General features: G+C 38.2%; 1 protein-coding gene across 1 annotated transcript; it reads left to right on the top strand.

The window, feature by feature from the left end:
* The first annotated feature begins 1,251 nt into the window (after positions 1-1,251).
* LOC105439468 (E-selectin-like) lies at positions 1,252-14,709 on the top strand. Its single transcript, XM_030990928.1, has 11 exons — positions 1,252-1,330; positions 2,645-2,881; positions 5,839-6,033; positions 6,588-6,782; positions 7,149-7,417; positions 8,017-8,215; positions 9,043-9,146; positions 9,537-9,708; positions 12,530-12,754; positions 13,158-13,346; positions 14,489-14,709. The coding sequence occupies exons 1-11, from the start codon at positions 1,252-1,254 to the stop codon at positions 14,707-14,709; spliced, it is 2,085 nt and encodes a 694-aa protein (XP_030846788.1).
* Positions 14,710-15,119: the final 410 nt, after the last annotated feature.

Raw genomic sequence — 15,119 nt, 5'->3', positions numbered from 1 at the left:
TTTCTCCATTTTAGTCCTCCTCATGGGCCAGGTCCTGGTTCTGTTTTTGGCGAAGGATATCACTACACTACATATACTACGCGTGATAATGCCGGAAATCAAGCGAACTGCTTTGTCAGTTTGAATGTTCAAGGTAAGGAGAGCACCAATCAGTTCATTTACAAACAGTATCTCGGTATCTCAAGAAGTATCAGGGAGCTACGCCAGTTTTCGTACATTTTCTATAGGCTTCTAACTTAAAGGCTAAATCTACTCCAAAAATATATTGCTTTTAATAGATGCAGAAGAAAAAGAGCAAACAAATTTGAGTTTAATCGGATAACTAATAAGGAAGTTATGAATTTTTGACAAAGTATGAAAAAGCATGGAACAATGGAAATCACTACACAAATTGCCAATTCCATTATAAGTTTGTGACGTCATTGCCTCACTATTTACCAATTGCTTTATATGTTTTTATTCTTTTAATTTCCCTCTTTAACCCCCAAAACTTGATTTCCCCCATGCTTTTGCCCAGGTTACATGATTTCTATCATATTCGTGCATGACATTTCACAATATCTCTTATAACCTTTGAAGAATTGATACTTTTATCTGATTTTTCTGCTTCTATTAAAAGTAAGTTATTTATGGCGTGGACTTGCCCTTTAAGTGTCGAGTTATTTGGACCCAACACTATAGGGAGAGATGGGGTGCATTTCACGAATGACCCTCTTCCTTTCCTGTCCTTCATTAATTACGACTTGATAATTTACGAAATCTGTGTTACTCGACCCGACACAAAGATCCTATGCAACGAAATAATACCGCAGTTAAGAATACACACGTTCAACGCATGAACTCGACGGCGCTGAATTCCTTAAACGATTTTCCCCTTTTATTAAGGGCATGACTAACCTGCAGGGTAACTATTCATATGAATACAGGTATAATTTAAATTTCCTCTTGACACGTCTATGTACAGCATTATCAAGATGAACATCTTCTTGAACTATATATTAATGTTGATGATAACGATGAGGATAAGAAATGTAATCATAATATTATTGATATGAAGAAATAATGCCCGTACACCAAGTTGTCATTCTTGAAGAAAATAATCACGTTCATATTTCATTGTTCATTTTGATAGTTGTGAGATGTAGAGCTCTCTCGCATCCGAGCAACGGTTATGTAATATGCACTAATGGTTTAGCCGTGGGCTCCAATTGCAGTTACTACTGTATCGATGGCTACGGTTTGAACAAAGAAATGCTTCGTGAATGTAGGAGAAGTGACCAGAATGAACAGTTGCTTGGACAGTGGTCTGGGGAAGAGGCTTATTGTGAAGGTATGACACACTCGCAGGTATATTTGACTGTCTATATCTTTAAAGTTGATATCCTGTGGGGTCGAACAGGTATAAGAGGAAACATTCAACCAGTAAAGCTTTCAGATTTTGTTTTGTTAATCTACTCTTTAGTGCCTTTCATTGCAGTTACAAAAAGCTAATTCCCAATAATGCTCCACATCTATTTGAGCCATTCACACAAGGATATATAGGACTTGGCAAAAGAATCTTTGGTATATTTGAGGGGATCCCTTGTTAATACTTTTTTATACTGTCAGTTTCCAACTTGTTCACCTTTGGAATGTGTGAACACTGTTTTCCGGTGTCTGAATCATTCAAAATGCGTTTATTAAATTCTAGGCAAACATGTCAGCATAGTGTACGCTGCCCATTGGAAATGTGTAGACTATATGTTCTCACTATTTTTTTCACAAACAATAATTTGCCGATCAACAAATTACAATGACAGTCAGTATTACATTTCATCTAAATAAAAAAAAAACTTCAAATTAATACTTCTTTTTTTGATAGTGATACTCTGTCCTGACGTCATTGAAGTGCCCCCTGACGGTGACGTAACATGTACAAATGGTAATTACCAACAGAGTGTGTGCACTTACTCATGTCAGGCTGGATACGCGATACCACCCAGTCAAAGCCAGTATCGTATTTGTACCTCGACAGGATGGACTGGAACTCAATCATCATGCGAAGGTAAGCGGGACCTTTGAACTTTGACAAGACATATGTTAGGTATATACTGTCGTTGGTGCGCTTCATCGATTCTTCACGGTGCAATAAGCTTGTAGGCCTATTCCATCTGATGTTGAGGCACCTTGCAACATAGACCTATTTAACGGGGAAGTGATCCAATCCAATCCAGCCCCATACAAAAGGAATATGGCGCCCTTTCCTTACAGCTACAGAGTGCTGCACGTCGCACACTGTGATTGGGCCACTACAGTGTTTAATAATGTGAGAAGTAAATAGGGGTCGTAATCATTGGCCTGTCACTGAATTGACAAAGGGAAGCCTACGACCTGGGGTTGCCGATATATACGTGTATGGCGAGCAACACGTGACGTACGTTGACTCACTGCAACTTTTAATTAGTTTTGGGGGTGGGGGGGGGGGTAGGGGCGTAAGAAAGAATCGGAGTCTATGGCACATTGGCTACCCCAAACGGTGGGTATAACGTTGCTGATGGTCCATTGATTATCATGAGTCAAGATACATAAAATATTTTACGACCATCTTTTTTCTTACCTTTAACTAATTCGCACAATCATAACTTTTAAGATTCATCGGCTCCAGTGTTCGACTCCTGTCCTCCGTCGCAGATCATTTACGCGGACGAGCTAGAGGATACAGCAGTAGTGACCTGGGTGGAGCCAACAGCATCCGACAATTCTGGCGAGACTGTGATTCCCGTACAAACACAGGGCTATCCGTCTGGTTCAAGATTCAGCCAGAACTACCATGTCATTAAGTACACGGTATCTGATAGCTCTGGATTATCCTCCACTTGCACCTTTACCTTTACCGTGCAAGGTACTTCCTCAACTCAGTTAATATCAATACTCCTTATTTTTACCTTTTCGAGATTTCTGCCTTTGTGCAAGTATCGCTTGAATTAAGTTTGACAATTTGATTTTTCTTCAACTGAGGAGGTCACCCCCCCCCACCCCCACTCAGACAGCCCCATCCACGTAAGCGAAGAACGCGCTGCTTCTGTCTGTCTTTCATTGTGCCCCCCCCCCCACCCCCCCCCCCATTTTCAAAATGCCTTGTGCACATGTTTGTATGGGTGTGTGTGTGTTACAGCCTAATGTAAATCACTTGCTGATACTATACAGCTCCTCTTAAAGTGTTGGAAGCCCAAAATTCATTGAAAATTTTATGGCAAACTTTCACTGAAATTGTATCATACTGTGCAAAGATTTCCCCAAAACAAAATTCTTTGAAGACAAATAATGATAAAATAATACAAAATTTGGGTATTCTGTTGTACGCAGAAAACCTCATCAATGTATTCTTTCATTGCAGAAATGTGTCTTAAATGACATCCTCGATCTTTCACATTATTTCAGGGAAATTTTACCATCAAATTTGTAGGGCTCCCAACACTGTAGAGGGCTTTAAACTTCATTAAACAATAATACTTTTCGATGAATCGAACGTAAAAATTTACCAACACGGTTCAACGATTGCTTTTCCATACAGTGATTATGTGTCGAAGCATTCCGATCTACCCGGGTCTTCTAGTCAGCTGTCCCAATGGAAATATTCGAGGGTCTGTATGCACGTTTACCTGCACGACTGGGTATCGTCTTGATGGGACCGATTCCATAACCTGCGAGAAAATTGTTAATGCTGGAAAATGGACAGACAGCGCATCACAGTGTCAGAGTAAGTATTAATTGGTGACGAGAGAGGGTCTGCCTCCAAATTCGCAAAATAATCGAAGATTTTTCGCACGAAATAAACCATTTTTAATACAGGAACTACTTTCTGTTTACATATTGCTTCGGTTGTCTCATTTTCGTTCGCTGGACCATTGCCAGCACAAACGTAGCTAGTTCGACGGCACTACCAAACTAGAATGTTCCACTGTGTTGCCGGGTGTTTGCCATTAGGTGAAGCGGGTGTGCGGAAATAGTGTGTTGGGGAAGGGAAGTGAGAGTGTTCGTGTGTGTGGTAATTGTATGTATATGAACAGATAAAGACTAAAAATGACAGATGGCTAATCATAAGTCTACAATGACGAGTAAACTGTCGATCTACATCACAGTCCACAGATAAATGTGTCTTGAGCGTATATAGCAGACGGCAATCGGCGGATTAGACGACACTTGGTAGTGATTTTGTATGTGAGATTGCTTTGCTAAATATAAAATACAAGAACATTATCCATAACTTTAAACTATCATTGATAACTGATAATTAAACAGTTATTAAAATAAACCTACCAAACTTCATAATACAATGATATACCTAACTTAAAGTAGGGGAGTTTAATGTGGTGCACAATTGCACCCCTCTGTAAATAATCGAATAGTCTATGGCGATCATGAATATTCATGTTTTTGCTTACCTCGGCAAAATGCTTGCCTATACTAAATGGAAAAGTTACGGTGGGGGTTGGCTGATAATCATAATGAACCGATCAGAACTGATCTATGATAATTCATGCTTGTTATCCTTCTTGTGCTTGACCTATAACCTCACAATCGCGTGGCAAATTGCGTCCAAAGTTCGACTTGTTTCACATGTGTTATATAGGCAATGGCGAGCTAGCGACTTATTTTGACCAAATTACGGTGGCTGAACTTTCAAAATTCAATGGGACATGAGGGTTCCCATGAAAGAGCTAGTGTCAACGTACGTCGGGGTGGATGTGCTTTTCGTTTAAACAAAAAATGGATTTTTTACGATTTTTTTGTTGGTAAAAGTCCGTAGGCTAACATGTTAGGCATCTGACTCTGACAATAGGGGGCGTTGTCCAGTGAGACTATTCGGAGCCATATGTTTATATTGGAGTTATATAACGTAGTGCAGTCAATTATGGTAGGGTCCTTACATAAAGAAAATTACTGAGCGGGCCCTCTGCCCCCCCCCCCACTCTGTGTTATTTAGGGTACGCATATGCGTGTTCCCAGCGACCCCCCCCCCCCCCCCCCTTTCAGCAAAAGTCCGATGTTTGAAGTCAATAAGGGTCGACCTTTTTCTTGAGCCTTTATCAACACCCCCACCCCCCCCCCCCCCCCTTTCAGCAAAAGTCCGGTGTGTAAAGTCAATACGGGTAGACCTTTTTTCTTTTGTTACGAGCCGGAGAGTTTGGGAACACGCATGGTATCCATCATTTCACGGCGTGGGGGCCGGGGCGCGAAATTTTTATTCCCAAACAGGTTTGCAATTTCTTATATTTCCGTTCTTCTCAATGGCTGATATGTTCTACGTCATTAGCAGCTTGGAAAGAGATTAGACTTTGATTTTTTTATTGCCTTGCCTCACTATTTATAAAGGCATAAAAAACTGAATAAACTGAGACTTGAACCACAACTCTAAAATGGTATTACGCTGACCTTACCGATTGAGCCAACGATGGGTTAATGAAAGGTGATTCTGCATGATCTCTATAACCCTATCACTCACCCTAACGGTTACGTCATTGCTAATGACGTAACATATCAGCCAATCGGATGACCAGAAATATTAGCATTGGCAAACCTGTTTGGGAAAAAAAACGGCCGGGGCCCCGTGCTCGTGGTCAAGTCTGCATAACAAGAAGAAGCCAATCTGAATCACTTTATGTGATACATCAATAGGAAAAGATTTGTTCTAATTATGGGCTTATCTAGGCAGGTATTGTCAAGGAACGTGATTGAGCCTCTAGTTATCTTTTCACTATATTTCAACATATAAATTTTTAGTACGACAAAATACAATCAAACTACACTTAAAGCGAGTAGATATTAATCTAGATTTACCTTTTGTCATAATTCTAGTTTTGGAGTGCCCAGTGCTTGATGCCCCTGACAATGGAGATTACGTTGGCGGTCAACCATGTCAACGGAGTTACGGATCATCCTGTTACTTCATGTGTAACGCTGGGTACTTCATCGATAACAACGTCTTGAGATGCGAAGCTCAACCCGGAAGTGAAGAGGCATTGTGGATGGGTACTCCACCTACTTGCACAGGTATACGGCGTTGCTTACCAATTATTTAAAAATATTGATTGCATTCTTACTGCCATATTAAGTAAAATTACTCATTACTTGCGTTTATCATCCAATCTCAACAGCGCATTGCATTAGACTAATTCATAATCACCGAACAATATACTACAACATATTTTTGTCTTTCTTGAAACGTTTTAATGTCACTTATCCTTTTCAAGTTCTAAACATGTAACGCGTTTACGTTATGTTTTAAATCAATGTATTACATCAAGATCAGGCTAGACTCAATAAGCTTCGCTTTTTCAAACCCCATCTACATTACTTACCTTTTTATGTTTCAATGTTGATGTTTGTTAACTGATGTAGATTTTCATTGCTCTTTTATGCTTATGTATCTGTTTTCATTTGCTCTATGTGTCAAATGTGTCCAATGTATTCTGTTACCTTGTATATTTTTCTGGTTTTTAATGTGAAAAATAAATGAAATGAAATGAAATGAAAAGAAATGAAATGAAATTAAATTAAATTAAATTAAAACTGTCCCATTTTTACCATTGAAACTCTGACATCAGTTGAGACGTGTGAAGTACCTCCATTGGACAACGGAATGCAATACGTTATCAACACGACATGCACAGAGCAGAGTCAATTGGAGCTGGGAGAGGAGTGCGAGTTCGAATGTGGTAATGGGTTCAACCTGCATGGATCTGAAATCTTGACTTGTGGGATAGACGGGGAGTGGCAACAGCAGGCTCCTGTTTGTGAAGGTAAATATGAATATCTTGATTAAACATAGAGTAGAGACAAAGCCAACGTTAATAAGTTACAGTAGACGTTTCGAATATCAATCATGAAGCCAATTTTGATGAGGTAGTAAGTTTTCTCAGGGTTTCTTTCCCAATATCTCTTCTTTCTTTATCTGCATTTTGAACTTACGATGGGGCAAGTGTCCTCATTTCTACAATAATAATATGATACTGATATAATTGAACCAAGGCAGCCTCATCAACTCTTTGTACAATGAGTTTACAGCTAAGGATTATATAATTCGTGACAAACATATAAAGTTCAGTCCCATTTTGCCGACTGGTGATAATTTGTTCTTTTTTTAATCTCTGCAATCTGTTTATCAGTTGTGACATGTATCAACAGCGATATACCCAAACCTCTGCACGGTATAAAGAGCGGATGTCCATATGATGATGAGAAATATGGAACAGTGTGCCGATTTACTTGTGATATCGGCTATCTCCCTTCTGGGTCGGTACCTCGAACTTGCTTGGATGATGGCGACGGTAATGGAGTGTGGAGTGGCGGACCGGTCTCATGTACAGGTGAAAATAAAGTTCTTGGAATCGCCAGTAGCTTAGATTCCCGACTATTTTACTGTGGACGTTGGACAGTAAACAGACTGAAAAAGAGACCGACAGCCCAGTAGACCGACAATGTCTGTCCTGTAACCTTCCGAACAGTTGCAAGAATGTTTATGGCTATGTGGGCTTTAAAAATGTTGAAGGTTCACACCATAGACCCGTATTGTGGATCTACTGGGATGTTACGTCCAGGCATGAACAGTGATTTAAAAACTTGAATCTCTGACAGATAAATCTCATTCATTGTCTCTCTGTACTGCTTTTCATTTCTTTGATTTTGTTTTACGTTTCAAGTAAATTTATAAATGCCTACTACAGGTAAATCAATATATACTCTCAAAAATTCATCACAAAGATTCTTTTTTTCATTTCATAAGGAAAATATGACCTTTAGTTTTCTTTTTGTTTTCATGCTGTTAAAAGAAATTGAAAAGGTTATAGAACTGACCGTAAATTGCTTTCTGTTTTAAATCATCAATGAATAAATGATAACATATCAAATCAAAATAAGCATAACTCTCAACGATCAATTTATTTTAGTGAAAGAACGAAATGAAATGCCTTTTGATACCGTAGGATGGTGATGACATGTATTATTCTTTTTTCATACTGACAACCAGTTGTTCAGTGCAATCCCCTCGAGGTACCTGTGAACGGGTTTATTGAATCCTGTCGACTAGGCGGAGAAGAGACGGATGTTTCCACGAAGCAGGATTATGGAACTACGTGCAATGTTCTGTGTAACTCTGGCTACACAGCTCAGGGTGCAACATCGAGACGTTGTCTGGCAGACGAAGGGTGGGATGGCATTGCTCAAAGCTGCCTCGGTAAGGATATATTTTATAATCCATTAACAAGAGAAATTATATCTATGTCTCTGTAGGAATGATATATTTTGTGAGCTGTATGATGTTGTAGAATGAATGCTGCATATTCTCCTTTTGGGGGGGGAGGGGGGGGGTTGTTCCAATCCGCGGAAGGGAAGAACATACATGTCCTAATCTAACAGTCCAACCATGACTGTTTTTAAGTTTTGGCCCCATCGCATACATTTTTCAAAATGGGGAGCTATTAACGAACTTGACCAAGTTTGATTTCGAAACACGTTTAGGGTTAAATAGTGTCAGTATGATTAATGATCCATCCTCTTCAGAAGCATGATTATTTGTTAGTTTTATCTGATTGCTAAGAACGCATGTGCATGAGAATAAGTAAACGATCGGGGGCCGACGGTTTTAACTCCTCTCCGAGTGAATTGATAATGAGGATTAATGCCCTACGAAAGGGCATAATGTTATCGACTTGGTTTCGAACCCGGGACCTCCCAGTTACGACTTCTACCACTTAGCCATTGCACCTCCTGTAGGGAACTATGCATCAACAAATAACAAATTCGAACTACAGATATGAGGAATAATTGTCCTCACAAAATTCACTTGCAAAGTTAGCTGTATTTTATGAAACATTCGATACCGAACCTGTTCAATAAATGCAAACGAAATGCTCATTTGTGGCGTTACTATAGTTTAATATTGCATATCGTTGGACATGTTAGAAGACAGTCATTGATAAACAAATAACGATTAAATTGGCCATTGTTATATTCCGTTTGATGCTCATGTGTAGTTGTTTTTTTCATTTGTTACCGTATCAGACCTTACTCCTCCCGTCTTAAATTGTCCACCTGACCGAGTGATATTTGCTCTGGCTGGTCAATCAAAAGCTGAACTACACTGGGAAGACTGGGAACCTGTTAAGGTAAAGATCTATCTTAGTCTATCACCTCGAACTTGATTGATTTGAAATTTGATTTAATGAGCAAGGAACGATAATCATTGCAGATTAGATGTTGACACACAACCCAAAAAGCTTTTACTAAAATGACTTTAGGAGCAGTAATATCTTTACTTACAGGTTAAAGTCAAATGATCACTCTCATTATCGATCTGACCCAGATCTGATCTGACCATACGACCCGCAAAATATCTTCTTCGAGTACTCCATTTGAGCGATGTCCCATTTTACGGCACTGTATGTTGGGTTCTTTCCGACATTCATATTCGGAAACGGAATAAATCTTTTCAGATAATCCTAACATAAGTCATGAGATTAACTACATTGCATGCGTTTACTTTTCAATAATACCAGGCAATTGATGGTAGTATCCAAATAACGGCAACTCTAGTCTCAATAGACTCTGTCCCAGTCTCTGGTAACAACAGGCCTGCTTTTTCCGATGAAGGATCTCACATTATTTCCTATCGTGCGACTGACATGGCTGGCTTCATGGCTACATGTTCTTTTGAAGTAGAGGTCAAAGGTAAAACTCTTTGTGGTACTGGTGTTACTTTTATATAGCAATCGTCAATGCAAATTTTAAAAGTCAAGGTAAATGCCAGCTTAATCTCATAGGATGCTTTACCTGTATCCAAGTATTTATAACCGTTATTCATAATTACATATCGGATATTTATAAAGATATTAAAATGTTTTTTCAAGCAAATGTGTAGTCCATGCCTTTGAATGTTTGAAACAGATAAAATATGGAGCCATACAAGTGCTGTGAATCTGTAAGTGGTACGCTCGAAAAAGGAAGACAGGGCTAGGTTTCCGCTTAGTTGCATAAACTCAACGATATGCCAGTTGAGCAATTTTATTCAACCTGAAAGTAGAATAAAAATAAACATCCTCAGTATACATGTCTATAACACACAAAATATACTGCACTAAATCAGTATGCATTTATCCGGTAATGTATAATCAAAAGCCTTAAATAGCATTCATTAAAAGTCTTGACTCTATATCCCAAAACTCTCTAAAAGGCCTAAACCCCCATTAATCTCTATGTCAAAATAACATATCTTGACAGAAATACTGCTCTCATAAAAACCCAAGTAACCAAGGTCCCTAGCCCAAATAAATTCCTAGTCAAGACTACCTTTAAATATATGCTTAATAAATAAATCATATCTTACTCAAAGTATGTCAATCTTGTCATTCTTATTTAGACTCATTGAAACTTTCATCATAAATTCCAAAAACCTGACTATACCTCAGTCTTTTTCTTTCATATCTCTTATTTATCTGACACTTATTTCAATACCAACATTTGTCAACTAAAACAACCTTAAATCAACCTCTGAGTAATGTCATTATTACTCGGTGATTTCAAAAGCACAAAATTCCTCTTTATAAATGTGTGAATTAAACAGTAACTAAATACGGCACGTACTTTCAATGTAAACGTACACATTACGCTGCACACTTATATACACATTAACATGCACATTACTAACACATCTTCATACTCGAATGTGACACCAAATAATCATTAATTTCCACCAATTCATTATCATACACTTCATAATATCTTATCCAAGCTTTACTCACTTCTTTTGCGGAAATTGCTAGCGACTCTGAAATACCGTTGCCATTTTCCTAAACCTGGAATTCTGGCCTTTAAATAAGCGTAAAAAATGATATGTCAGATCACATCCATGGAAAAATGTGCTCTGCAACGTATACACTTACATGACCCTAGAAGTAGGTCAGGGTCAATACGGTATCTTACAAAAATCTTGGAAAAAGCAAATAACTTTCATGTTTCACTGAAACAGTAAATAACATTTGATATTTCATTCGGTCATTCGCCTGATAAAAAGGGTTGATGATTGCGGAAAATTGAAAGGGCAATCCCTTGTAACAATTAATTTGTATGAAATCAGAAATATAAGATAAATAAATAGGCGAAATTTTGAAATAACTTGGACCTATAAATATACAAAAATATATATATGAATGTTTGAAATATGATATCGCTAAGTCTATGCAAACCTCAAAATAAAAGTTTGGTCAGTAGATTGTAACGTAGTCGATGCAAAGCTCTCCCGTTTGTCGTGTACACAAATATCACTGACTTATGTTTGTATCCTACGTGCTTTCTCCCTTGTAGCACTATTCAAATACACTGTCGCTTATAAAGTTGGAATATTTGATTTACCCAAATTTATGGAATTATTTTGACAATGATTTATTCCTAATAGATCTAAATAATAGTTTACATCCTCCAATTTAATTGAATAATAATTTGCCAGTGTTACGTTTTGCGCAAGCGCGTACGCAGGGGGGGGGGGGGGGTTGAACACCCCCCCCCCCCCTCCCTTGGTATTTTTATGTGTGTAAACCCCCCTAAAAAATGACCTGACCCCCCCCCCCCCCCCAACGAAGAAAAATGTCAAATTTTCAAATTTCGAGACCTAAAAAAAAAAAAAAGTGTCCTCTTACCCCCGTATATTTGCATAGTTGAATGGCTGTACCTTTCCTGCGTTCTGATTGGTTTACACTTTACGCCCATTCGATGGCTTTATACACTGTAGGTCATAAGGGTGGAATAATTATTTTTACCCCAATTTATGGAATGTTTTTGACAATGATTTATTCCTAATAGATCTAGATAATAGTATACATTTTATTGAATAATATTTTGCGAGTAATTGTTTTGCGAGACTGCTAAAGCATGTGTGTGCTACTATGCTAATCAACGAGGGGACGTACGTCTATAAGTCATAACTGACAGTAATGAGGATCAATGCATCACAAAAGGGCACTAATATAGCTGATCGACACTGTTTTGATCCTGGGGCCTCACAGTAACGAGGCCATTGCTTAGCCACTAAATCATAACTATACGCAGCGGGGGCTAGGGTACGTCGCCGCCCCCACAAATACAAAAAACAAAGAAATTGCAATAAATTATCAATAATTCATTGTATTTTGCCCCAATCCCCAACAGAAAAAAATCCTCTGTGTGACCATGCCTTGGCCATAATGTATGGCCCTACAGATGAACTTATGGACGTAGGTCTTTTAGTTGAGTAGCAATGTATGCTCTAGCAGTCACGCAAAACAAACACTCACAAATTATTATTCAATAAAATCTGAGAAAGTATACTATAATCTAGATCTATTAGGAATAAATCATTGTCAAAATCATTCCATAAATTGGGGTAAAAATAATAATTCCACCATTATGACCAACGGTGTAGTTGTATCGTAAGTTGTAAGAATAATCGCCTGTAATTCCCGTGATACCCCTACAACTTTATTATAATATTGGGGATATCTTCTTTTCTTTTTAAAAGTTACTCGCTGTGCCCCACTTTACCCACCCTCAAATGGCGACGTCACACTCTACCTGGGTCAAGGGTCATGCGAGGGTGGCGCAGTCTATGGATCTGGCTGTCTGATCAAGTGTGACAAGGGGTATATAATATCAGACGGCAATTTAACAACTGAGCGATATTGCTTAAGAATGTCTGACACAACCACAGTTGGGTACTGGAACGGAACGCAGCCAGAATGCGATGGTAAGTTCTATGACTAACGATTGAAATTATCAAAAAAGTATATATTACATATAATGATAATCAATATTACTAAAAAGAAGATAATTTGTCCTTTGATTTGGTCTGCACTTGAATACGCAATTCGTAATAACGTGTGAGAGATATTCTGTTGAAAACTTGGTGACGTAGCTTTATGACTTTAACGTTATCCAAGAAAAACGAATAAATATAAAAATAACTATTTGTTAATAGTTTTCCGATCTTAAGTCGTTGCACTATCGGAATCAATGAATATAAACGTACAAATTAGTAACAAAACAGGAGAATAGAATGCCGTTTCCAGCTACATATCTTGAGTATTTACCATCAAGTAGGCCCTAATAGGCTAATGAGGCATTTTCAATTTCTTTCTGTTCTGTTCCAGCTGTGACATGCGCAGTACCCGATATCATGAACGGTCACGTGACAGGCTGTCCGCCCATAGAAGCACAGTATCAAGACCAGTGCGAATTTGAATGTGATGACGGCTATCGATCAAGTACCACTGATAAGGTCATATTAAGGTCATGTCAAGCCAATGCAACCTGGGGCAACATCGAACTACTTTGTGACAGTATGTTAAAGGAACAGTTGGGTGTTGGTATAGAGGGCGCTATACAAATATTTTTTTGTGAAATAATGAAAGACTGAGTGTCAAATTTGAAAAAACATACAATTTAAATGACAAAATCTGAATGAATATTTGTGGGGCTCCTAAAATATTCAATAATTTTGAACCAGGCTTTAACAGGCTTATCGCTAAGTCGTTTGTAATTTGTGTAAACCTTTCGAGCATCGTGCAGTTATAACTATTAGTTTGTAATGTAATGGCGCAGGTTATGGTTACTAATTTCGGTTTGACCAAAACTGTTCTCTTTATAGAAAAACTAAAATATTCTTACAAAAATTGGCTGTTGTTGTCCTCCAAAGGTGTTGGGGGAATTGCCCAACAAGAACATTTTCAAATGAAAATTGGATAGATATAGACCTTCTTATATTTAGTGAAACCCCAATGGCAATGCCTGGTCTGGACAAAATTGACAAAGATGTTAGAAAAGTAAATATTTTCAATACCCGAAACCACTTTATGTACTGACATTACATGCTCTTTGGCATACCTGTCATGTCGAAAAGTTTAAACGTGTAAGACACACAATAGGGGCGTTCACACCTACATGCACAAGTGAGATTTAAAAATCGATTTTTGCATCGACATAAGAAAAATCCTAGATTTTGTTTGCGTGTATGGACAGAATAATTTCACTAATTTTCGCGATGCGCATCACGATCCAATTTGCAGTAAGTCTTGCGATTTTTCAGAATAATCGCGATAGTTTGCCGGGCGTTGTGTGTATGAATGAAATCGAGAATCAAATATCGATTTATTTGATTCCAGGATTCAAAGCGTGCAAACATCGTCGAGATTCACGCATGCGCAGTTCAGACGTTCTAGTCGTCGAGCGAGAATTCTCTCTGTGTGTGAATGGTCGCCAACAAAAATATTTGCATCGCGATTCGATTTGCACTAAATTGACATGTGTACACGGTGGCCCAAAAAAATTGATCTTTGCATCGCGATCCAAATCGCACAAACTATAATTTGTAAACGGGCCTAATGGCTAACTAGTCCGTGTTTAAAGAACATCGCTTGAGGCACTCTATAATTTACATTTATTTATTTACTTGTCTTTGAATTCATTCTTTTCTTTTGTGCAGTCATCGTGAGTTGTCCCGCCAATATCAGCCTTAAGTACGGAAGTGTTACCCCTGACATCTGCACCAAGCCTGACCCCGTGCCCTTTGACACTGAATGTAACTTCCAATGTGAGAGTGGATTCCGTATGTATGGTCCCTATTCCCAGATATGCACTTCAGATGGATCTTGGAACAATCAAAGAAGTGTCAGATGCGAGGGTAAATATTGGGTTTATGAATAGATTATTGATTGTGAGATCTGTAAATTAATCATATTGCTCCGGTTGTCTCATATTCGCCAGCACAAACGTAGCTAGTTCGCGTATATAGCAGACGGCAATCGGCGGATCAGACGACACTTGATAGTGATTTTTATGTGAGATTGCTTTGCTAAATATAAAATACAAGAACTTTTTTCCATATCTTTAAACTATCATTGATATCTGATAATTAAACAGTTATTAAAAAAAACCTACCAAACTACATAATATAATGAAATACTTGACTGAAAATAGGGGAGTTTGGTGTGGTGCACAATTCAATTGCACCCCTCTGTTAAAATAGTCGAATAGTCCATGGTGTTCATGAATATTCATGTTTTTTGCTCACCTCAGCAACATATTGCTCCGTTTATTCTCATTTCACAACGCAA

Source organism: Strongylocentrotus purpuratus, unplaced genomic scaffold (assembly GCF_000002235.5).
Source record: "Strongylocentrotus purpuratus isolate Spur 01 unplaced genomic scaffold, Spur_5.0 spur5_scaffold_19, whole genome shotgun sequence".
Lineage (NCBI taxonomy): Eukaryota > Metazoa > Echinodermata > Echinoidea > Camarodonta > Strongylocentrotidae > Strongylocentrotus > Strongylocentrotus purpuratus.
Note: the sequence above shows the minus strand (reverse complement) of the source record. Positions and strands in the feature narration are given on the sequence as shown.

What these genes read in the sequence shown, in the direction of transcription:
- LOC105439468 (XM_030990928.1), top strand. Translation starts at nt 1,252, where the DNA reads ATGCTTCGTGAATGTAGGAGAAGTGACCAGAATGAACAGTTGCTTGGA. An exon ending in GGAAGAGGCTTATTGTGAAG is followed by an intron (nt 1,331 to 2,644) that starts GTATGACACACT and finishes CATCGGCTCCAG; the next exon opens with TGTTCGACTCCTGTCCTCCG. An exon ending in CATCGAACTACTTTGTGACA is followed by an intron (nt 13,347 to 14,488) that starts GTATGTTAAAGG and finishes TCTTTTGTGCAG; the next exon opens with TCATCGTGAGTTGTCCCGCC.